The sequence below is a fragment of the Cricetulus griseus genome, chromosome 2, assembly GCF_003668045.3.
Source record: "Cricetulus griseus strain 17A/GY chromosome 2, alternate assembly CriGri-PICRH-1.0, whole genome shotgun sequence".
NCBI classification, from domain to species: Eukaryota; Metazoa; Chordata; class Mammalia; order Rodentia; family Cricetidae; genus Cricetulus; species Cricetulus griseus.
The window spans coordinates 247,545,076-247,569,964 of NC_048595.1; the positions used below are offsets into that span (position 1 = coordinate 247,545,076).

The 24,889-nt window shown below is 37.1% G+C and overlaps 1 protein-coding gene across 5 annotated transcripts in view; it reads left to right on the forward strand.

The window, feature by feature from the left end:
• The window catches only part of Themis (thymocyte selection associated), a 205,060-nt gene that overhangs the window by 96,494 nt on the left and 83,677 nt on the right, over window positions 1-24,889 (forward strand). For all 5 annotated transcript variants that reach the window (XM_027402857.2, XM_027402858.2, XM_035440329.1 and 2 more), the window contains one exon: window positions 11,615-12,666. In XM_027402857.2, coding sequence (XP_027258658.1) covers window positions 11,615-12,666 — 1,052 coding nt within the window. The remainder of the gene's footprint in view (window positions 1-11,614; window positions 12,667-24,889) is intronic.

The following is a 24,889-nucleotide window of genomic DNA, read 5'->3' on the forward strand; positions in this document are numbered from 1 at the left end:
AGCAGCAAAATTATAGTTATGAAGTATCAATGAAAATAATTTTATGATTTGGGGTTGGTCACCACAACATGAAGAACTATATTAAAGAGTCATAGCATTAGGAAGGTTGAGAACCACTGTGTGAAAGAGAAAAACATATTCCTGGTTTCTGGTCAAAATTCCCTTCTAGGCCTAATATCTTCCTGGCTATCAGACTCACTCAAAGATTGGTCAAAGTGTTACTATGCTCTCAGGATAAGTAATTATCCAAAACCTGTTGTAACTATTGGTCATATATATATATATATATATATAATATATATATTATATATATATATATAATCTCAATATGTCTGTTTTAGTGAAGGTTTCTATTACTGTGAAGGGATACCATGACCATGGCAACTCATAAAGGAAAACATTTAATTGGGGTGACTTGCTTACAGTTCAGAGGTTTATAGTCCATTATCATCATGGCAGGAGGCAATGCAGCATTCTGGCAGACATGGTGCTGGAGAAGGAGCTGAGGACCCAAAGGAACAGGAAGTGGTCTGGGACAATGGGCATGGCTTGAGCATATATGAGACCTCAAAGACCATCCCCACAGTAACACACTTCCTCCAACAAGGTCATTCATACACCAAAAAGCCACACTCCCTATGTGTCACTCCCTATGAACTTATGGGGGCCAATTATATTCAACATATCACAGTTTTCCTGATTTTTCAAAAAATATAAAATTCATATTGGGCACATAGAAGGTTTAGTATTTATAAATGAAAAATTGAGTCGTTTATTTAAGTTTTTAAATAAAAAAGAGGTCGTGAATATTGACTTCCATAATATTATGTTTTGATGCATGGATTAATAATTCATTCCTTCTTAACTAAAAAATATTCAGCATCATGCAGATCCCTTTGTCTTTTAGAGGAGAACTTAATGCTGCAGAAGCTTGGAGGCCCAGTCTTCACAAAGTTATGTAAAGACATCTACTCATGTCATTAGCAGATGGGTGAAACCACTAAGTATGCAAAAAGGAGATTCAGAAAGGTAGTTTTGGATATAGTATTTTAGATAAGTGAACAGGAGAAAAATTCTTTCATTTGTAGTTTCCAAAGGCCTTAGGCTTCATTCACCATGCTATTTCCTTTCTTTCTGTCATTTAACTTTAAAAATAATTTTAACTTTCATAAAAATCAAAAACCTGAGTAACACCCAAGAAAGACATGATAAAATTACAGGCAAACCTTATGGCTTTGACTGTTCTCAAATTTCTTCTACATTCTTCTACTCTGAGGTAACTCTTTGTAGTATTTTCTCCCTTGATTTCTGGTATTTGTCTTCCTATTTCAAAATGATAGGAACTTTAGTGGTTTTCAAGTCATTGACCATTTAAGATAGTAATGGCTGGCTTTTGCACATGGCCAGGGGTGTATTATTTCCCATTTCCAATCTCTCAGTGCAAGGTGTCACGTCTCAACATCAATATTTTGGTTAATATATGCTGACCAAAGTAGTTTGTGATGAGTATATCTCTTTTTCTGTCATGATGACCTTGTTTTGGCATGGACATTTTCAATCCTTTCCTAAATCTCCAAGATATCTATGTAAAGGAAGACAAAAGAAAAAGAAACCCAGCCAATGCAATTTCCCAGAGTGAGGCTATCAGTAGGTCTCTATGTGGTATGATTTTCCTGTAAGGGCACTCCTTCTGGAGTCCCTCATTGTTGCACTCCAACCTAATCTGCTGACATAGACATATAATACAGGGGCTTCCATTACAGACCATCCGTACAATACCTTCCTCTGCCTTGCATTTGTGTTGAATAACTGATTCTCTAATCAAATAAGGAAATTCCCTTCCTTCCTTTTCTTCCAGTTCTGATGAAGTCCTCCTTCTACATGCATCCTAAGATGAGTAAAGAAACTGCAGGTTTGAAAACTTTGTATCCTCCATGCCCACATACACACACGACAGTTTAGCCACTATAAAATTCTAGCTGGATAACGATGTACTAAAATATCTGCTCCTCCCTCTTCCTCTTCTGTGATTGCCTTTGAGAGACTGTGGCATCCTGTGGTCTCTACTGTGTGTTGTAGTAGGCTGTTGTTTCATAGTGATGACAACTTTGGATCTGGACATTTAAGTGTTTTGTTTCTGAAAAGACTTTTTTGACAAGCTTTTCTCAGTAATATTACAAAACATCTTTCTTTCACTTCCAATTGCATATTAAAGCCTCAAACACAAACTAAGACTTCTGTCTTTCCTCCTCGATTTGGTTTGCCTTCATGGAAATTTCCTGTATGAAGTTCCATCACAATGATGAATTTTAAATTTCAGCTCTCATATTTTTAATTTCTAAGATACATATTGTATATCATTTAAAATATGAATGCAGTATAGTACTTTATTCCAGAGAAATTTCACTTTCTTACATGTGATTTCTATTTTCCTTTATTTCACTTTGCAGATGTCAAATGTATTGACTCCAACTCTTTGAGTTTTTTTGTTTGTTTTTCTTTCTGTTTTACTATTTTATCCCTGTGGTAAGTTTGAGGAACAAGAGGATTGGAAAGATAAATTTTCTTCATAAACTCCTCTGCTTATTTAATTAGTCTTAGCTGAGAATTTTGGTTAGACCTACTGTAAATTCTGAAAGGGCTGGATGATATTACTTCAAATATTAATTAATTGTATAAGTTATTTAATAATAAATTATTTAATAAAATAGTTTTTGGTGCATAAAAAATTTTCAAGGTATTTACATTTAGATAGAATAACTTCAGACAGAATAAAGGCGCATAAGTACTTGGTGACTCAAGTACAAGAGTGAGTGATTAAAGCAATAAAATATTGTTGTGAGCAAATATTTAAATAACACTAGATTCTATTACGTAACAGCAACATTTTTTTTCTGACCCAGCATATGTAGATTTGGTTTGTTATGATGGCATATTGTGATTTTAATGATTAAAAGGAATGCTAGCTTCATGGCACTGAAGCTGTTACTGTTTTTATTCTTACTAAAGGATTATTTTGGTTAGTGGTGCTTTTCTTGATGCATTCATGAACATTCTATGATGACATGGTGTCAAACACCTGTGCATAGACTAGTTAGCTTCCATTTCACTTATTTCATTAGTGCTAACAGATATATCAAAAGGCAAGCACAAAAAGGTAAATATCTTCTTTATGTGTATATTTGTTTTTATACTACCAAATGCTAAGATTTTTTTCTGTTAGTATTCTTTAGAGAAATATATATATATATATATATATATATATGCATATATATTTACATACATATACACATACATAATTGTCCAGTATATGAAGTGTTATTTGTTTATTTAAAGGAATTGACTTTTGCAAATGTGGAACTGATAATAATTTCTTCTAAGCCTGTAAGGCAGGCCAGCAGGGTGGAAACTGGCATGAGTTAATGCTATAACCTTGAGGCAGAATTTCTGTTTTCTAGGAAAACTTTGTTCTAAGACCTTCAATTGAGTTCAGGTGTTAGTTACATAGACACAGCATCTTCACAGCCAAACTTAGATTAGTGGTTAATTAAGCTGGAATTCTAACTTAATCCTGTTCACATGTAAAAATAACCATCATGAGGGAGATCCTGCCTTAAAAACAAACAAAACAAAAACACCTAAACCAATAGAAAATATGCTGAAATGTATCATCTAGCATGAAGCACATTAATAACTTATTTTCCTCAAATTTGATAAAAAAGAAAAAAACAAGGCATGAAAGGTAAAACAGCATTGTAAATAAGCATATAGCAAGAATATATATCTTCATTTTTAAATGATTCGATTTCTTAATGAAAGTCATGGGATGTTTTCTTCAAATCTCAAGATTTAGAACAATTCTATAAAATACTTTTTAATGATTAAAAATATGAACACGTGTTAGCTGGGCATAGTGGTACCCAGTTTTTCCCTATGTGCATGGTGTTCTACCTGCATGAGAGTACCCTGGAACTGGAGTCACAGACAGTTATGAGCTGACATGTGGGTGCCCATTTTTAATGTGAGTACTTGGGAGGCATAGACAGGCATACAGATCTCTATGAGTTTGAGGCCAGGCTGATTTACATAGTAAGTTCCAGGATAGCCAAATTTACATAGTTAGACCCTGTCTCAAAAAAAGCCAAATATAAACAAACAACAAGCAAATAAAATAAATTTTAAAAATCTTAAAAATTAAATAAATAAAACAGAACATCAGAAGTTAGAGGAGACTATCTAGAAAACCTCCGAATAATAACCTTTGTTCACTTGAAATAAATTTGAATAAATTTTAAAGAATCACAAAATAAGTATGAAAAAATTTAGATTAAAATGATTGAACTAGAAAGCAAATTTTAATTTAGAGTCTGCAACAATGTAGAACTCAGAAATCACCAGTCAGACTCATAACTGTGGTGGAATACAGAGTAATATCCATTCCAAGAATGAAACAAAACAATTCATGGGTTGATATCTGGAGATGGAATTTTTAAAAGTGCTTTTGTGAAAAAACAAACATGCAGACTTAAAAGGCAGTTGACAAAGAAGTCAAGCTCACAAGTGAAACTGCCCAGCTAGTAAGTAATCACCTTTCCTATTAAATAACAATAGAGGAGATATATAAGTGGGCAGAAACCATGGCTGTGACTTAGGGGAACTTGCTTCATGTAAAATTCCCCTGCCTTCATGTTCTCAGTAAAACCATCCAAACAAATGATCAGTATTCTACAAGTGAAAATTATGTATCCAAGGAAACATGCATTACCCAGCACCAACCAAGATTAAATATAATTGTTTGTTTTCTCTTGAAAAACACTTTTTAGTGGGGTCCTCAAAACTCAGACTGAGATAGGAAGGCCTCTCTGGTGAGCCATTCAGAAGGGCAGAACCCTTTAAATAACTGGGGGAGAGAGGGAGAAGGGGAGAGAGGAGATGGGGGGACAGAGAGAGAGAGAGAGAGAGAGAGAGAGAGAGAGAGAGAGAGAGAGAGAGAGAGGTGGGGGGGGAGTGAAATTACTCAGGCACACAGAAGGGAGCCAGTCTTGGTTTGTTAGAGAAAATGGGATCAAATTGTTTTTCGTAACAACTCCCTTTGGATAACCTGATAACATACCCGGCCAGAATAATTCGTATTTACCCAGAAGGAAAATTTGGGAAGTCTAAACTGTGGTTGTCAAGTACATATTGTTCCTGCTTCAGTCTAGTTTCAAACTAGAAAATTTGCAACAAATACCTCCAGGAATGCCTCTCATGCTGAGTTACTGCCATCTTATCTGTCTATCATTTTGAAGTCGAAGACAGCACTTCAGCAAGTGACATTTTCTAACTCAGCTTACATTCTCTCTATATCCTTTTTATCAGGAGAGAAGATTGCATTTTTCCAATTGTAAAATAACAAATGCTTGCTAAAAAGAACTCTTAACACAAGCACACACACACATAGACACACATGCACTTGCAAGTGCGCACACACACATATAAATACACTTAAACAACAAGAAATATATTTTATAAAATGCAATAAGGCAATCAAAATGATTTAAAAATTAATTTTAAATATGATTTTTCTTCTCCTACTATGGATAGTGTAAATGAAAGCACATGACACTGTTCTCTGAGAAAAATAAAGCACAGGAGAGATCTGAGGGCGATTCTTTGCTGTGACAGAACTCACATAGGAGTAGTTATCTACCCCACTTTTAACACATAGGCTATCAGGTTTGTTTATTTGCTTAACCTTAGTAAGCCTCCTGTTAAAAAGGGATGGTTTCAATTCAGAACAAAGTGTTCAGAATATCTTGTTTTCATGTTACTTGAACACGATATTCTAGGCAGAGATGTTGGTATGTATTGTCTTCAGTGTGGCCCATTTCATGAATTTTGGAAGGCATTCTCCTGTCACTTCTAACATTTCTTCTATTCTCTCTTTCTCTTCTTCCCATGATATGTGTGGCATCTTTTGTAACTCTCCCACAATTCTTGGCTATTCTGTTTCATTCTTTTCAATCCTTCGCCTTCACTTTAGGAAGTTTTATTAGCTAGTCTTCCAACTACTCAATTCTTTCCTTGGAGGTCCGTGTCTTGTCTACAGTGTGATCCATCAAGATATTCTTTCTCTTTCGGTTACTTTTACCCCTAGAGTTTCCACTTCTCTCTTGCATTACCCATCTTTTTTTTTCTTCAGTGTCTCTCTTTGCATACAGATCACTCATTAAATACTTGGTTTGACATTTCCAAAATCTCTTCCACATTTGAATTTATTTTGTTTCCTGAATGCTATTGGTTTGTTGATAATTAGGGTCTCACTTAGCCCAGGCTGGCCTGGGGGTAACCATGAATTCCTGATTCTCCTGCTTCCATCTTCCAAGTGTAGAGATTACAGGCATGCATTCAACTTGAATTTGGTTTTGACACGGGCTTTGCTTCATCAGATTGCCTTATGTCTTTTATAACACACCTTATAATATTCACCATGGGAAGCCAGACAAGATGTTTCAAGTGAAAGAAACAAAGTTAACTAGTGTGATGTTTCTATGTTTGTAAGGCTAGGGAGAAGGTGTTTTTACTGTGTATTCTGTAGCTGTGTCAAAGGCTAAAATTTCCAGTAGTGTCTTTGTTCAGTCCTGCTTGCATTTCACTAGGAATACCTTGATATCTGGGATCTTAGATGTCATTCTTTCATTCAGAATCCCGTTAGGAATAGGCAACAATTTTGGCAGGTGAGGTACTGCATTATCTTATAATTAAGATTTAGTTATTTAGTGAGCCTATGTATTTGGGATATGGCTTTCATACGTGTTTCTCAGCCACTATCACCCCCCACACACACCTTACAGAAGTGACAGAATGTCTATCCTGAGCTGGAGTTGGGCATTCCCCCTCCTCTGTGCGGGTATGAAGAGGGTGTTGGGTATTTCCCTTTTCCCATGTCAAACCTAAAATAAAGTTAACTTGGGTAGGGTAAGCCCTTTCTTCCAGCTGGTTAGGCCTTGGTAAAACCCCACAGGCTGGTTAGGCTCTGATAAAATAACTGTCCCTAGTCCAGTCCGTTAAGGTGAAGAGAGGCTCTGCTAGCACCTTTTATTTTTCCTTCACCTTGCAAAATGTACAAGGGAGTTTTTCTCTAGTCTTCAACTAGAGAACCTGGTGTGTTTTCTGTAAAGAAGGCCCAGGAAAGAGTAGGGGACTCTGCACAGCACAGCCCATCAGGGTAAGTCTCCAGTTCACACTTAGATTCCAGCAACCTTCTTATCCCATTAACATTCTTATCTGAGTCTGGGCTCCAGCAGAGGTTCTGTTTGCAGTGATTCTGGTTCATCTATGCTTTAGTTTGAGGTGTCTCATTTCCCTATGACTTGTGTATTTGGGCATATACAAAATGATTTTGTTCAGTGTTTGTTTTTTCTTTTTTACTGAAAAATAAAGATTTGAGCAAAAAGAGTAAGACACTTATCTTACATCTCTATTATTTTATAGAAATTTGACAAATGCTCATTTCATAGAGTAGACCATTGAATGAGAGAAATTACAACTTTAAGGATTTCATCTTCAATGAAGTCTACATGTTTTGACAGTAAAACTATTTTTACCTATTGAAATTTTAAATGGAAGTATACTTAATTACTACTTTTAGTGTTCACTCAAAGGACATTGGGATGACATCTGTTTTTCTCTTATTTGATTCTCTATCTCCTGTGATGGAGATATCATTCTAGACTGGGATATATTGGTGGGCAAAACAGTGAAAGATTTCTGATCTTGAAGAATATGCTCTGCTTTGAGGTAATAAATAGTAAAACATGGTCATAATGAAAATGTAAGTTCTGTGAAATGACTGAAAATAAAGGAAGGCATGTAAAGCACAGAAACTGAGGACACAGGGCAGGCAAGGGTTAACATTTTAAACAGGATATTTAGAGTAGATCATATTGAGGAGGCAATGTATGAGCAGACCCTAAGAGGAAAAGGGGGCCCAGCGTTGGTGGCTCAGACCTTTAATCCCAGCACTCGGGAGGCAAAGGCAGGTGGATCTCTATGAGTTCTAGACCAGCCTGGTCTTGAGAGCAAGTGCCAGGATAGGCTCCAAAGCTACACAGAGAAACCCTGTCTCGAAGAAAAAAAAAAAGAGGAAAAAGGATCTGCTGTGAACATATCTAGCCAGAGGAACTACAGGCAGATGAGACAGGCCATGCAAAGAAAAAAGATTGACAAGAGCTCAGAGATGGCAATGAGTTAGAGTGACGCAATGTAGCAGATGAGACCGAAGTAGTACCAAGGAACAGATAAGGCCTTGGCTTTATTTGATACCATGATTCTATGGACAGGTGGCAGATATAATTGATTTAGCACACAGAAAGAAAACTGGCTACTCTTTTGTGATCTGGCATTATGGAGACTCATTAGCAAGACTTCCAACAAAACAGGTAAAAAATAATCTGTCACAGAAAAGAATTGTCTTCATTGGGGTAGGGGTCCTCGGGCATTAGAAAAAGAGGAAATTTGAAGTTGTTTCTGGTATTGGTAGGATGAAGAAAGATAAAGAATATGGGAAAAGCATTGGATAATGTTTGCTTTGTGGGGAAGGACAGGCTTTATCTGAAAAATGTTCATTTTGAGACACCTACCATGGATACAAATAGAGGTCTTAAATGGATACATGGAACTGAGGAGCATTTTTTGGCTGGAACTGTAGCAGATAGATGCTATTTAAAGGTATGAACATGCAATGTGAAGGTTAGAGAGAGCGAACTGTAGGTGAAAGGTGTAGATAGAGAATGACAGCCACAGCACTTTGAAAGGTGTGTATCTATGAGCAGTGGGTGGTATGGAAAGAAAGGAAACAAGAAAAAATGAGAAGAATCACACACACACAAAAAGAGGGAAATAGATCAAAGTGGAAGTAATCAAACCTGTTTTGTCAAATACTATTGGCATATGATGTAAAATGATACAAACCAAGCATCACTTCAGAAGAGTTAGAAATTGAAGGACCAACTCAAAGCATCTTTTTTATTATACTCACAGATTAGGGCATCTTGCGACTCTCATCAGAGAAACCTCATTTCTCAGTAGATGGAGACTAACACAGAGACAAGTGATTGGCCAAAGAGTAGAAAACAAGTGACTGACTGGGGAGTACTCAGCTCTAAATAGGGACATCTACATCACACCCCTCCCTCCCACAGCTGAAGAGGGTTCAGAAAGACTGTAAGATCCAGAGGCAGTGGGTGGCTACAAGGAAAAGTGCTTTCTGCACACAATTGGGCAGCTGACATATGAACTCACAGCAGTTTTGACAGCATGAATATGGCTTGTGTAAACTCAAGCCAGCCCAAATCATAACACAGAGATGGCAGATGACCATGGAGTCTCATTCCTGGCTGAGGAGTTATTGGTAATTGATAGCTGCTGGAAAAGAGAAATTCGGTTTTCTTTAAGAGTTTTGGCTTCTTGTAGCTCTAATGTACTCTACTGGGTAGCCATATACCCTATTAAATGCAGGCATTTCCTAATTTGACTTTACAGGTTTTAAAAGAATTATATGAGGACACAAAATTGGGTGGGTATGGAACAGGGTATGAGTATTGGAATAGATGGGTGGTTGAACATGATCAAAATATGATATATGAAAATCTCAAATTACTAAAAAACATTAGAAAAAATAAATAGAAGTACTAAAGGAAGGTCAGTAATTGGACACAGAAAATTTGAATACAGGGGTTAGAGATTTCCCGAGAGGCCATGGAAATTTCCAAAAGCAAGAAAGCTGCTCTTTGCCCACTGCACCCACTATGATGCAACATAGGTAAGGACCTGGCTTGCATTATAGCCCTGATGCTCTGATGATGTTCTGATTCAGAAATCCCTCAAACTCCCAAATGGCATCTAGTATACCAATCTCTAGTTGTTTCTATATTTAAAGAACAGTATGAAACTACGATGGCCGTCTACAGCCTGTTCTTAAATTCTGAAAATTGACCGTTTTTTATTCAATTAACAAGAATTTACTTTCTAAAACTTACTGGATTTAATAAGTCCCATAACACACATTCTTAAGTTGGGGAATAAGCTTTATAAAATGAACTGAAAAATAAGAGAGCTTGGGGTACATTTTTTTTCTTAAAGCTCTTCTCTTTGTTATTTCTTATTTTAAATGACCTCATAAGTTTTACAGCACTTCCTTGTAGAGGTCCCCACTGATTTGACTATTTTTCTTCTAAATAAAACAATATTTTTCATGTTATGTCATTGTAAACTCCATTGTTAGGTATGTATGTGATATGATATACATTATATTGGTTGCCTTTTCAGATGCTGAATAAATGATTAGTGATATTTCAAAATAACATGTAATATTGTATAAGAAAAATATTTTCTAAGCTTTCATGTCTTTAATTTTCAAGAACATGAGTGAAGTGTCTGATGTGGTGTCACATGCCTATAATCTCAAGAGAAGCTACATGCTGAGGCCTGACTGGGATATACAGTGAGCTCCAGGTCATCTGCCTTGGCTTCAGAGTTAGGCCCTGTCTCAAGCAAACAAACACCAATAAGAAATCCCACAACACACAGCACCCCCAATTCCACCTAACCCACTTTCCCCTCTAAAAAACAACAAACAAACAAACAAAAACAGTGACATAGTAATTAGAGACAGGGGAAAATATGAATTTTTGAAAATACTTATAAAACTTGTGTTACAAAGATGTCAAGATATATTCTGTTATAAAATTATTTTAATTAAAGAATATTTGTAATAATGTTTTGAGATTACTATGTGGAGAACCATTCAATACTATGAACACAATGTTTTAAGTGTCTTCCAAGTCTCAAAGAGTTCTTAGAATACCAACTCACTTGTTCTCAGGGACATAGTTGTGTGTACCCACCATTTTACCACGTGTATTCTTTGACTGCTACCACCCTATAATACATTTCTGTTTTGGTAAAATGTAGCACTGGTAGAAAAATGTTAACTTTGACATTTAAAAAATGCCTGTCTTTTATTCCTTACTTAAATTATTCCATTTTTTGTGGGGGGCTTTTGTTGTTGTTGTTGTTTTGGGTTTTTTGTCATATTCTTTTATCCTATAGCATAAGATTTATATAAAGGTTATGTTTGGGGCCTTACAAATGAGCTTTACCTGAATTACCAAACAGGATTCTATAATAATTTTACATATAATTTTTGACTCTCAAAATCATGACTTAAAATAAAATAATGAAGATAAAACTCTCACAAGTATCTATATGTATTGACACATGTATTTATAATACATGTGATAACATATATGTATAATTGCAAGAATAAGTAGCATTTGAGTCAGGGAAGAGATTACCATTTGTAGTAGTAAGGAAGATATTATTTTGGTAAGGATTATAGGGTTGTAAGGGATTGGAGAGCCTCTATTTCTTAAGCTAACCATGTTGGATTATGTATCACTTTTTATCATAAAATTTCAAAATTGAATAGTCTCATATAAAGAAAATTATATCATGATTATTTGAATTCTTTTTTTCCCTCCTCAGTGAAATTTATTTGTGGTATCAGGAGACCTCTCATAGCAAGAATTTTGAACAAAATGTCAGTTGTCTTTTCTTTTTTCATTTTCAGTTCAAAAGGACATAGTTCGGATTCTCCCCAGTTTGGATGTTGAAGTCAAAGATATTACTGACTCTTATGATGCTAACTGGTTTCTTCAGTTGCTGTCTACAGAAGATCTTTTTGAAATGACCAGCAAAGAGTTTCCTATAATAGCAGAAGTCATCGAAGTATCTCAAGGGGACCAACTTCCCCGAAGTATTTTACAGCCTGGGAAAACCATTGTGATCCACAAAAAGTATCAGGCTTCGAGGATCCTAGCTTCAGAAATTCGAAGCAATTTCCCCAAAAGACACTTTTTGATCCCCAGTAGCTACAAAGGCAAGTTCAAAAGGAGACCCCGTGAGTTTCCAACGGTGTATGACCTGCAGATATCTAAGACTGAGAAGGAAACTCTCCACGTGGTGGCCACCAAAGCCTTCCACATACTTCACAAGGAGCTGTCCTCTGTGTCTGTTGGGGACCAGTTTCTAGTGAATCATTCAGAGACCACAGAAGTTGTCTTTGAGGGAACAAGAAAAGTGAACGTTCTGGCCTGTGAAAAAATCCTCAATAAGTCCTATGAGGCAGTCCGGCTCCCTCTGTACATGGAAGGAGGTTTTGTCGAGGTGATTCATGATAAGAAACAGTACCAGATTTCAGAGCTCTGTACACAGTTCCGTTGGCCCTTCAATGTGAAGGTATCCGTGAGAGACCTCTTCATTAAAGATGACATTTTGGCAGCTACCCCAGGACTGCAGTTGGAGGAGGATATCACAGACTCCTACCTACTTGTTAGTGACTTTGCCAATCCCAGGGAATGTTGGGAAATTCCTATGAGCCGATTGAATATGACTGTTCAGTTGGTTAGTAGTAGTAATTTGTCTGTGGATACAGGGCCAATTCAAGTCAGGACTCTGGTAGAAGAGATCACAGAAGAACAATATTACATGATGAGGAGGTATGAAAGTTCTCTTTCACACCCCCCACCTCGCCCTCCCAAACATCCCTCGGCAGGGGAAACGAAGTTAACCCTGCTCAGCTTAGCAGAAGAAAGAACAAGAGATCTGCCCAAATCTCCCAAGGTAAGACTATGATTTCACAAATTTCCTCTTCTTGAGACAGTAAAGTTTCGAGTTGCTTCTGAGATTGCATTTTGCTTTCTTTCCTTTCTTCCTTTTCAATTTGAAACACGCCTGCTTGATGGCTGCTGTATGAATGAACATCAACAGAGGAGAAAGCTGTTGCAGCATTTTGTACTTTGATGCTGCACCAGTAGATGTGGTGTGAAATCTACATTGAGTTAGAAGTAGACGTGATGGTGTTAGCTATGACTACACAAATTGCCGTTTCATCGGATTTGACAAATGAACATGTTTAATAAGATACCTCAAGAAATTCCCATTAATTTTGGAAATGTGTTTCATTTTTCTTAGGTAGAATTCTCTTAATACTTCACCCAGAAAATGAGCATACAATAAACTCCCATCTTCTCGGGGAGAGGGAGGAGTAGGAGTTTACTGGTAGCATGCATCTCTAACACATGTCTTCATTTTATTTTATGTGCAGAAAGATGTAAAAATATCTTGGCAGAACTGTGTGTGTGAGAATGTGAGCATCTGCCCACACAATGCCTCTTAGAACTATATAATCTTTAACAGTTCTACTGCAAAATAAGATTAATAAACCTACAGGCACCATAGGATCTCTATGGAATTACCAAATCCACAACATCTCATGATGTTAGATGGTAGTTCAGCAACATTTCTACTTGATGTCGTTGATTCGTAAACACTGCCTAGCTCGCCCTCGCCCAGGACATCTGTGTGTGTGTGTGTGTGTGTGTGTGTGTGTGTGTGTGTGTGTGTCTGTCTGTCTGTCTGTCTGTCTGTCTGTCTGTCTGTCTGTCTTAGGTTCTATGGTGTATAGAAGGAGTGTGTTCTGTCCCAGCAGATGCTTGACTAGATGCGCAAGGAAAACAAAACAATTAGTAAAAGAGATACTTCCTGTTTATCGTCACATTCAGAAATGAAAGTAGCACTGGGCACCAAGACTCATCTATGGATGTGGATGCGCTTGCAGTTGTATATTTCAAAGACTGTTCCCACTGTATGCTAAAGGAAGCCTGAAGGGTCACTAAACTCATTTTCTAGGAAAAAAAGATAAAACTGGCAAAATTTTCCTTTCTAGAAAAATCATTTTTAAAAATTGACAAAGCAAAACAGTTCCAAAATAACATTAATTAGCTAAAGCAAAGGAGGGCTTCTTTGATTCTTGTACAAAAATGTGTTTTGTGGATGAGTTGAATGATACTGTCACTGGTGGTCAGGGTGTAGGCCTAGTGTTGCCAGGTTCTTGGCATCTAATTGTAAGAATGAAACAATAACCTCACACATATTTGCAAGAGTAGCAAGAAAACAATATTCAAAGCAAAGCCATAGAACAGATAAAAAAATACACTATTAGAAGTGATGGTGGGCCACATGAGTCAAGACAGTCAAGGGCCCCATTATTGTTTGAGGCTTTTATTTATTGGTTGTCAACTTGGTATACCTGGGAAGAGGGACATTCAATTGATGGAAGGCCTCCATCTTATTGGCAGTGAGCACATCTGTGAAGCATGCCTGTGGTTACTAGGGACATAGTTTGGGTGATTGTCCATTTTGATTGACAAGCTTACATGGACTTTGCTTACTGTGCACATCCCTTCCCAGAATGCATCTCACTTTAATTATATATACGCATAAGAAACTGAATAGAAATTTGCTGACAGATTACTAGGTCCATTAGGTGCATTGTTCATATAGGTAGGGATGTGTGTGTGTGTGTGTGTGTGTGTGTGTGTGTGTGTGTGTGTGTGTATGCATAATATGTGTGGGTTAAAGTTCTCAGGCTGCCAATTGCCTGATGTCTGTGAGGGATGTGTACATACCCCAAGCCAAGTAGAATTCCAAGTGACTAAGCTATTCCTTTTTCTTGTCTGCTTCAAAGTGAGAAATAGATGTTTCCTCTTTTTTTAATTGATGGGCAGAATAATGTGCACACCTAACTTCCCAGAACCTACCAGGATATGACATAGAATGGCAAAAGGACTTTTCACATATGATTAAAATCCAGGACCTTGTGATGAGATTATACACGTATTCACATAGGTTTAACTTAATCACTGAAGTCTTCACAAGGAAAGTCTCCAGTGGAGGACAGCATTACAGATGTGGTTAAAGAATGTCCAAAGAGACAACTTTCCTGTTTCCAAAGAGAGAGGAAGGGAGTCAGGCATGAAGTGATGATGCTTCTCCAAACAGGGTCTTCCCTAGATGGTCCAGAAAGAAACAACTTAGCTGGCAATACGTTAGTCTGATTCAATCAGATCTGGGTTGGACCTCTAATTTGCCGAACTGTAAGATAATAAAACTGTTATTTAAAACATTAAATTTATAGTAACATTATAGCAAGAATAAAAAAATGATTCAGAGTTGTTTAGGAATCAATAAAAGCCTTAAATAGCCAAGTCTCTGTACATGAGCTAGGACATATTTCATTAGGAAAATGATTGTTTGTTTTTGACAGTTATGTTGTATAACCCAAGGTATAGGCTAGCCTCAACCTCATGATCTTCTTGCCTCAGCTTCCTTAATAGCTAAGAGATTTGTACCACAAATAACCCATCTTTGACACTAATAACCCACCCTTCCTTTCCCTCCTTCCTCTTCCTTTCCTTGCCTTTCTATTTCTTCCCCAAGCAGCCCCTTCTTTCCTCCCTCCACCTCCCTCTTCCTTCCTTTCTCTTTCTCACCATGCCAGAGTTAGCTTTGTCATGTTGCTATCCTCAGTTGATAGGATGCCTCCATCTGATTGGTCTATGGGAATGTCGTGGGGCATTTTCTTAACTGCTAGTTAATATAGGAAGGTCTGGCCTACTGTGGGTATTGCCATTTCAAGGGAGGTGGTCCAGTGCTACATAAGAAAGGTAGCTCAACAAGAGAGGGAAACAAAGCCTGTAAACAGAATTGCTCCATGATCTCTGATATAATTCCTGCCTCCCAGTTCCTGCCTTGAGCTCCTATCTGTCTCGAGTTTTTGCCTTGGTTTCTCTTGATGATGGCCTACAACCTGTAAACCAAATAACACCTGGAAATTGCTTTTGATCAGTGTTTATCACAGTAACAAAGAAGCAAACTGGAAAATCCCCCTTTTTTGTTTTCCCTTTTTTTCTTTCTACCTTTAAAAGTGAGTTTTATCAGATCATGTGCCCATGGAGAACCTGAGGGCACAGCTAGAATTTAGAACCAAATATCTGAGATATTGAGAAGAGATAGAGCAATATTTACTTTCCTTTCTGTATCTGTTTTACCATTTCCAGCTAGTTTTGTTTTCAGGTATCACAAGACTTCTAAGAGTTCCTGCATCACATATCTCAGTTTCAATACTAGAAAAGAATGCCATCTTATTATCTAGACTGTATTCAAAAAGAGAAAAGACTTAGTTTGGACTAAATACCTCAGTCCTGACTCAGCCAACTCACTGGTTGCCTCAACTATAGGCCAAATTGATGAATGTTTTACAAGTAAACCCATAGAGTAAACACCTTACAAAGAACAAAAATATATTGATCTTAGAATTCTGGAGGATGGGAAGTTGCTGGTGAGTTTGTTCTCCAGGTCCAAGATGGAGTCTTTTTGCTGCTTCCCACAGAAAGAAGGAACACCACTTCCTCATATACCAGAAATTCTGAAGAGAGGAAAACTCATCCCTCAAGACTTTTGAAAATGAAGTTATTAAGTGTACTTTTGCATGGCCAGATCTCACAGTCTGAGCTATTTCAATCCATCCAACCTCCTGGTATTACTAAGTATAGAGGTATAAAATGACTTAGATGTTTTATTAAGAGAAAAATACATAACAATATTATATTTTGTTACTGAAATGACTAAATTAATATATGCTGTTTCTAGATCTACATAGTAATTTGCTGTTCTATAGTAATTTGAGTTTATGGTATTGAGACCTGAGACCCACTATGAACAATCTTGGCTTGGAGGGTTCTCAAGATGTTATGTAGTTCTGGAACTATTTTTATTTGAGGAACAAGAATTAAGTTCCAGCTTAAACTTCAAAGACTTGACCCTAGGTAATATTAGTTATGGGATAAATTTAAAGAGCTGTTTAAACCCTGGATAGATGACACACACCTACCATTGTAGCACTTAGGAGGTAGAGACAGGAGGGTTGGGAGACCTAGGCCAGCCTAGGCTGTACAGGGAAACCCCTCCTCAAAATCAAAACAAGCAAAACAAAACAAAAAGCAGGTAACTGTTTTGTGTCAAGGAGTGCAGACTCAGTTCTTCTAATATCGCTATCTTGGGTTGAGTTGAAGGATGGGCGTATTTGATGCAACACTGTTATGATAGACTGCATATGACAAAAAAAGGTTAGAGCTAAAAACAGGGATTGTGAGTCAAGTGTGGTGTTAGTAGGCTCCTCATCAGACCATTGAGAAAAATTCACAATTTCTTGTTTCAATTAGTTCCACATTTCTCATGTGACTAGAAACAAATCACTATTATTTTCTCTGAAATCTCTTAAAAATATCACTAACATTACCATTTGCCCATGTTTAGACTTACTGGCCTTCTCATGGTCAATAATGTTCACCCACCATGAAGACTGGGATTTGCTTAGTGGATCATTGATGGAACATAGCTCATCAGAGCTGTCAGTTTCTACATAATGTACTCAGAAAATCTTAAAACCAATGGTTTCTCATTACCCCAGTGTCACTCTTCCATGTTTTTTATATTCCCTGGGATAACTGTATTAATGCTTTTCTCTCATGTATTCTTTTGAAGTAATTGGTTTTAAGATTTTTTTAAATGTTTAACATTAGGGAGCAGCCATTTAAAACAAGCCTCTAAGTTTTGGGGTTTTACATGGGATATCGCTTTAAATTTGGAAAATAATTTGTGAGGGTTATTCAGAGTTTAAATATTCAGACTCATTTAGCTTATTAAAATGCCCTTTTATATGCACAGAAAAGAACACTAGATGCTTCATTATATGGGTTTACTTTTGCTTTCCTAATGGGTCATTAACTTTACTAGATCATTTCTTGCATTGCTAAATAACAGGGCAGATGTACAGGTAGGTTAAAAGTATGAATCTAAAATGAATTAAGCCTCAGTCAAATCTATCTGTGGTATATCAGTTAGGAAAACTATGAGTTCATCTAAGATATTTGGAAATAAGGAATATATGGGGACAGTTCATAAGAACTAGGTTCAATGAAAGAATTCTTTTCCATGGTAAGATTCCCAACTATTCTCTTGTGTTAGCAATACCTCAGCAAGGACAAAAGAAATGGCAGTAGAAAAAGCATGCAAAGGGACACTGGATGTCAAAGTCAACTACATCAAGGTCAATATAGTTTTACATGGATTTTTATCACATGCTAGAATGAATGTTAATATATTAATATATGGGTAAGAATGTACAAAACTAAACATGGTAGAGAGTTCTAGGAAATCTGTACAATTCTTTTATGCTGGTGACATTTGAAAAAAACATTAAATTCTCTGCAGTTGGAGTTCTAATTAGACAGATACATGTTATAAAATGGCTGAGTAAACAAAACCGTGCCTCCGCTTGTGTCCTAAAGAGAAAGATGTAGGTAGAATCCTGCTCACAGGTAGTGTTTCTGTGTCAGGACTAGTTTCAGATAGCTAGGAATAACATAGACTCGATGGGGTTTTGCCTGTCATGGATATAAATGGCTATAGCTTTTGAGTCCACAAAGGAGAAATGCAACTTCTATATTCTGATGAAAGGGCTTATAACCAGAGAGAAAAACAAACCTTTGGTTGAAAGATGAGGTATTCCACATCTTCAAAGACTGTAGCTGGGGCCAGAAATCTTGCATTTCGTGAACTCTGTTTGGTCATTTAATGCCCCTGTGTCCACTTGTTCCTGGAATTTCTAGATTTCTGTGGATAAGAACACCCACAGGAGACATTAAGGCAAAGAGCAAGGGAGGCAATGATGGTAAAGCTCTGTGCAACAAGCAAAATAGGAATGCTGCATGGGAGTGGGACCTGGAGCTGCAAAAGTCAGGAGAGCCAGGGGCCTGCACAGTGCAGAAAGAACACCTGCCCAGCTGCTGCTTCTGAACCATCACTTCTGATCTTAGCTGTGACAGTGGAGTCTTATTAAAGAAATCCAGGCTCCTGGGCTACATGGAGAGGAGGGTGACAGGCACTCCAATTGTAATTGACAGGATTCCATCCCAAACGCTGTGATTTTTGTTTTCTTTTTCATTCAGTGAATGTGCTGTAGGTATTGGGAGTGTTGAAAGAGATGTCTATCATTGAAACCCTGAATCTGTTTTCACTTTAAATGGAGAAGATTTTCATTATAGAAGCTTTCAAAGTCCATAGGCTCTGAAGATGGGAAACAGACATTCTTAAAAACTCTATGTCTGAATCTGGAAAAAGGACAAATGAAGGGCACAGAGGAACCTCTCAGAAAATATGGCAATTTTTAGTTAGGAGATACAAGTTTTACACATTAAAAAAAATCAAATACCTGTCTGTTGTTCTTAGAATATGACACAGATTAATAAGTTACCATTTTTAAGTTGCTGAGTTTGAAGTACAACCCATTGGAATGTAAATTACCAAATGTAGAAGAAATCAGTGAAAATGATGGAATAGATAGGCTGAGCATGCATAAAGGAAGTAAAAAACTGGCCAGACTTAAGTCACAGATAGAATCCAGCAGGGGAGATCTGTATTCAGAGTGCCTGTTACTTGGTTTCCAATTTCTCCAACTAGGAAAGGAATACAAACTTTGAAAGTTTTGCTTTGGTCATAGTGTGCTATCACTTCTAATTAGGTCTCTGGTATCTGTTGTTTTTTTTTTGTACGTTGGATGTAAAAGAACTGTTAAAATTTAGCAAGGCACTCCAAAATGTGGACCGGTTGCAAAAGAATTTCAACAAATGATGAGAACCTCACCAAAGTAATCCTAATAAAAAAATGTAAAATTTCTCTGTGGAGTTTATGTGTAAAAATGGTCTTATGGCATGACTGGAGTGAACACACATTTGGAAATATTTGAGGGAAACGTTGGCCTTTTTTGAGCTCCAAGCAGTTGAATACACTGCCATCAAAGAATGCTGATTGGTAAGTAACAGGGCAGATGTATACACAGGTAGGATCAGAGTAAGGATCTAAACACATTGAGCATTAGCCAAATCTATCTGTGGCAGGTATCCATGGTCAGTTAGGAATACCATGAGTTTTCACCTGGGAATGATCATGAGATTTTCAAATTCTTAGTTACAACTCTTCTCTACCCTTTACCTATAGTATCAGGAACTAAAATATTGCCTAATTTGTGATTACCATGTTATAACTAATGGTGACTATTCCCTGCTAGCCACAGGGAAAAATTGTTTTCTCAGTATTTTAGTAAAATAATTAAGTTAAATTTAAAGTAAATGACTTTGCATTGGATTTCTAGCTTTTAAGACAATTAGATTAGCTTTCATTTAAAAAATGAGATTTAAAAATCTGTTTGAAAAATAATAGAAGTTTGGAATGTGCGATGCACAGTGTGTGAAAACGAGGACATTGGAAGGGCCAGCTTTCCATAAGGACAATAGGGACTTTAGTGCTCACAGTCACTGAGCTTAGCGTGGACTTAGCAGAGGGTCAGTTTGTAGTCATTGAACTCACTGCTTTTCTCTCTCTCTTTCTCTCTCTCTCTCTCTCTCTCTCTCTCTCTCTCTATATATATATATATATATATATATATATATATATATATATGCAAGTATGTGACTACATTATCTATTTTTTACCTTTAGAAACCAGCACATTCTACTGACTTACCTAAAGCAGGCATCTGGAAATGGTCTTCTGTTTTCTTTCTTCTTTCCTTTTAGCAACTATTACATCCTGTTGATCCAGCTCCCTTTATTTCTCTTGAACTCTGCCGGGATTTCACAGTTGCTCATACAGGATCACATATATACTTACATAATGTATATTATGTATAATACATATATCAAACCAGAAATATATATTATATATCATATATATCAACCTGGATATGTTGATGCATGTTTGCAATTCTAACACTGAAAAGGTTGAAGTAACAAAGATCGTGTGTTCAAGGTCATCCTGGCGTATATGAAGGAACATTGTCTTAAACTGAAATGAAAGGTAAGGAAATGAAAGAGGCCTGGAGAGATAACTCAGTAGATAAAAGAGGACTGGAACTGAAACCCCGTGCCCCTCATGATAGAAGAGAAGACATGGCCCCTGATATATGCTGTGCTGGGGACAGAAGCCAACATGTACATAATAAGCAAGAAGGCTATCAATTTAGCTTCATTCTTAGCTCATGCTTTATGCCTTTTGTGCCTATTGTTTGTTTTGGTTTTTGTTTTTTTTCGAGACAGGGTTTCTCTGTGTAGCTTTGGAGCCTATCCTGGTACTCACTCTGGAGACCAGGCTGGCCTCAAACTCGAAGAGATCTGCCTGCCTCTGCCTCGTGAGTGCTGGGATTAAAGGTGTGCGCCACCATGGCCTGGCTTGCCTTGTGCCTTTTGATGGTTCTTCTCATAGTCTTTCTCAACTCTAGGTGCTTTAGAGTTAAACTTCAGTGTCATATGTATCTAGGTTTAACATTTTTTAAGTTCCTGTCCATAATCACAAATTCATTTCCTAAAAATGTATTAGATGTATTCATTTTTAAATATGTGAATATTTTGCCCGCATGTATGTTTATACATCATGCACATGCCTGATGCCTGCAAAGGTCAGAAGAGGGCATCAGATCCCCTGGAACTGGAGCTAAAGATGATTGTGAATGACCGTGTGGGTTCTGGGACTTGAACTTGCAGCAACAAATTCTCTTAATTGCTTAACCATCTCTCCAGCCCCCATAGGCACTAATTTCTTATGCATGTAAAATGGCTTTCAGTAGAATGGACTATTTATATACATTAGAAATTGTATTCTTCTAAATCTGAGAGACAGCTCATCAGCTAAAAGTGCTTGCTGCTCTTGTAGAGGGGTGAAGTTTGGCTCCCAGGACTCACACTGTGTGATCACAACCACCTGTAACTCCAGCTCCAGGAGATCCCAGGCCCTCTTAGGAGTCTGGTTGGTACCCTTACATATGCACACATGCATGCACACAGGCACACACACTCATATGTAAATAAGTAATAAAACAAATTTTCAATACTGTGTTTAAACATGCTTAAAGATCATCTGCTGAGCAAAGGTCTATGCTGGAGAAGTACCAGACTAACACCACAATACCTGATGTGCAGTGAGTTTGCAACTCCACCTGCAGGATATTTAAAGGTCCCGGAAGTCATAAATATGGTCCTGCAGTACTCAGGACTGTCCTATTTTGTCCAATGCTGAGAAGAGGTCTCAGGATACTTGGTATGCTCCCAGAGACGAGAACTGGGTCCTAGTGCATGGTATAACTGTTACTGCCCTGTTCTAAACAAAGCGAACAACAAAAAAGCAAGCAAGCAAGCAAACAAAAATCTCTCCTTAACATTAAATCTGCATTATCGATTTCTCATCTTTGGAAATACCAGCTCAATCTACTGACTCATGTAAAGCAGGCATCTGTCTTTTGCTACTTCTTTTCTTTTAGCAGCTGTTACTCAAGTTGATCCCACACTCCCTTTATGAACACTGCTGAGATTTCACAGTTCCACAGCACAGGGCCCCATCACTTCTGGTTTGCATTTTTGAGTTCAGCCTGTAACTAGCCTTTTGTTTCTTTTCATTCGGTATTCAAATTAATTGTCTGTCTTACTTACTTCCTTATCATCTTAAGAGAAACCTTTTCCTGGGTGTCTTTCAGCTGGCTGTCTTCTGTGCAGTGCAGTCCTTCTGTTGTGTTCAGGAGTTTCTGGTAACCATTTGCTGTAGCTATATTAAAACTTGAATAATTGTTAAGTCTTTTTAATGTTGTGATTCATATTATTAGTATCTTCAGTTGATAGACAAGAAAAACTAAGGGTTATAGGATAATATATATTTATTTTCAAGTAAGTGTAGATATTGGTATAGTATAGTATTACAAAGGAGGACGAGTAAGGGTGCATATTAGAACTTAATACAGGAAACAGACACAAGTCATGAAAGAGGATACCTTTGTTTTGTTTGATTTAACTCTGACATGGATTTTTTTGTGTGTGTTTTAGGGGGGTGGATGAGTCCACAAAAATATATTTGATACTGAAAGTGTAAAATCCAACATGAAACTTCATGGCTTCAGAATGACTGTTCTGTTTTGAAGTTCATTGAGGGGTATAGAGTTTGGGTCTGATTAATTTTTTGTTTGTTTGTTTTTGTTTTGTTTTTCAAGACATGGTTTCTCTGTAGCTTTGAAGCCTGTACTGAAACTTGCTCTGTAGACCACGCTGGCCTCGAACTCAAGAGTTTTGTTTTATAAACATGTATTTAATCATGCCTATGTTTGTCAACTTTTTTGGAACCATATTAAGTGTATACATGCAAGTATATATGTGGATGTATATATGCAATATATACATAGAGTATATAATATATATGATTATTTGTGTGTCTATGTTTTATGCATTATTGAATTAACTTGTTATTTACTATGGGATCATTTAAAATATATTAATATATTTATTAACTAATGCTTTGAATTTTATTATGCTTTGCTACACTGTATTTATGTAAAAATCAATTTGCTTATTTTACAGGGCTCATTTATTTATGTTTAACCATGCTAGTGTTTCATCTCACTGCTTTACACATGCTAGGCAAGCACCCTAAAACTAAGCTGCATCCTTAGACTGACCTCCCCTTCCTGGGGTTCAAGCTCAAGGACTCATATATATTAGAAAAGCATTCTTTTCTATTCTATACATTCTACACATTGATATCTATCTCCTCTCTCCTCACTCACCCTCTCCTTTCCCTGTCTGTCTTTTTTCCTGTCTGTACTCGGAATCAAACTCAAGGACTCATGCATGCTAAGTAAGCACTCTCCCATTCAGCCACACCCCAGCACTGGCATTTTAAACCAAGACCACAGCTTCAATAAAGATTCATTATTATGTGTTCATGTGGTGCTATGCTGTATGAAGGCATGTCTCAGTCATTAGACAATAAATAAAAACAAGTTAAAATCAGCAGCAGCTTTATAAAATTAGTATTTTGTTCTATCAATTCTATATTTCCACCATTCATTTGCATATGGACTCAGGCACAAATAGGTGTCTATGATTCCATCTTAGCTGTCCCTGCAATAAAGTGATGCATGGACACATGTATACATGTATATAACCTAATATATGTCTCTCGAATCATACCAATGGCCCCAAACAATAAAAGGCAGATTCATGCAGCTCCACGTTTTTAAAAAAGTAGGTTGCTGGGCTATCAACCAAGGCAGGATTCTGAATGTTTTTATGCTGACTATTATGGGTAAAAGTTGACTCTTCATCTCCGGTCCTCTGATGCTAAATTATGTTACCTCATGTGATCTATATGGTGCCTTCCCATTGGGCCATGGAATTGTGAAGATAAGAGGAATTTGTATTTGATCCATATCTATAAAGTCTTAGGAGGCTGTGCCTGGAGCTTCCCCCTGACTGGCAAGAATTAAGCAGAGAAAATGACACTTCTAAAAATGTCACAGTGGTGATGGAGGTTCCTGGAGTGAAGATGTGAACCTGAGAGGGGGAGAAGGAACCTTGTTTAGTAGCTTCATTCTCTGGAGCTGATGAGCTGAGGGTGGGAGCTAGAAGTGTTGGCCTTAATCAGGAGGCTTCAGTTCAAAAGTACAGTTGCCAAATAATATGCAAAAATTTCCTAGGAAGAAAGGGTGCTGTTGAATCCTTTTGTGTATACATATAAACAATGCCCTGAGAATACATGCTCCTTGTCGTTATTTTCCTTTTTACCTAAGCTCTGTGATGAGAGTCAAAAAGAAAGTTTAAAATAAAGAAATAATACTGAGCCAGGCTTTGGTGGCACACGCCTTTAATCCCAGCACTTGGGAAGCAGAGGCAGGCAGATCTCTGTGAGTTTGAGACCAGCCTGGTCTACAAGAACCAGTTCCAGGACAGCCTCCAAAAGCCACAGAGAAACCCTGTCTTGAAAAAACCAAAAAAACAAAAAGAAAAAAGAAAAAAAAGAAATAATACTGAAAAATTAAGCATACTTCCTTGTTTTCCATAGACTAGAAGGTATAACTCAGGAGTCTGAGCTTTATTGTACTAATGTGAGCCAATTATGGATCTGT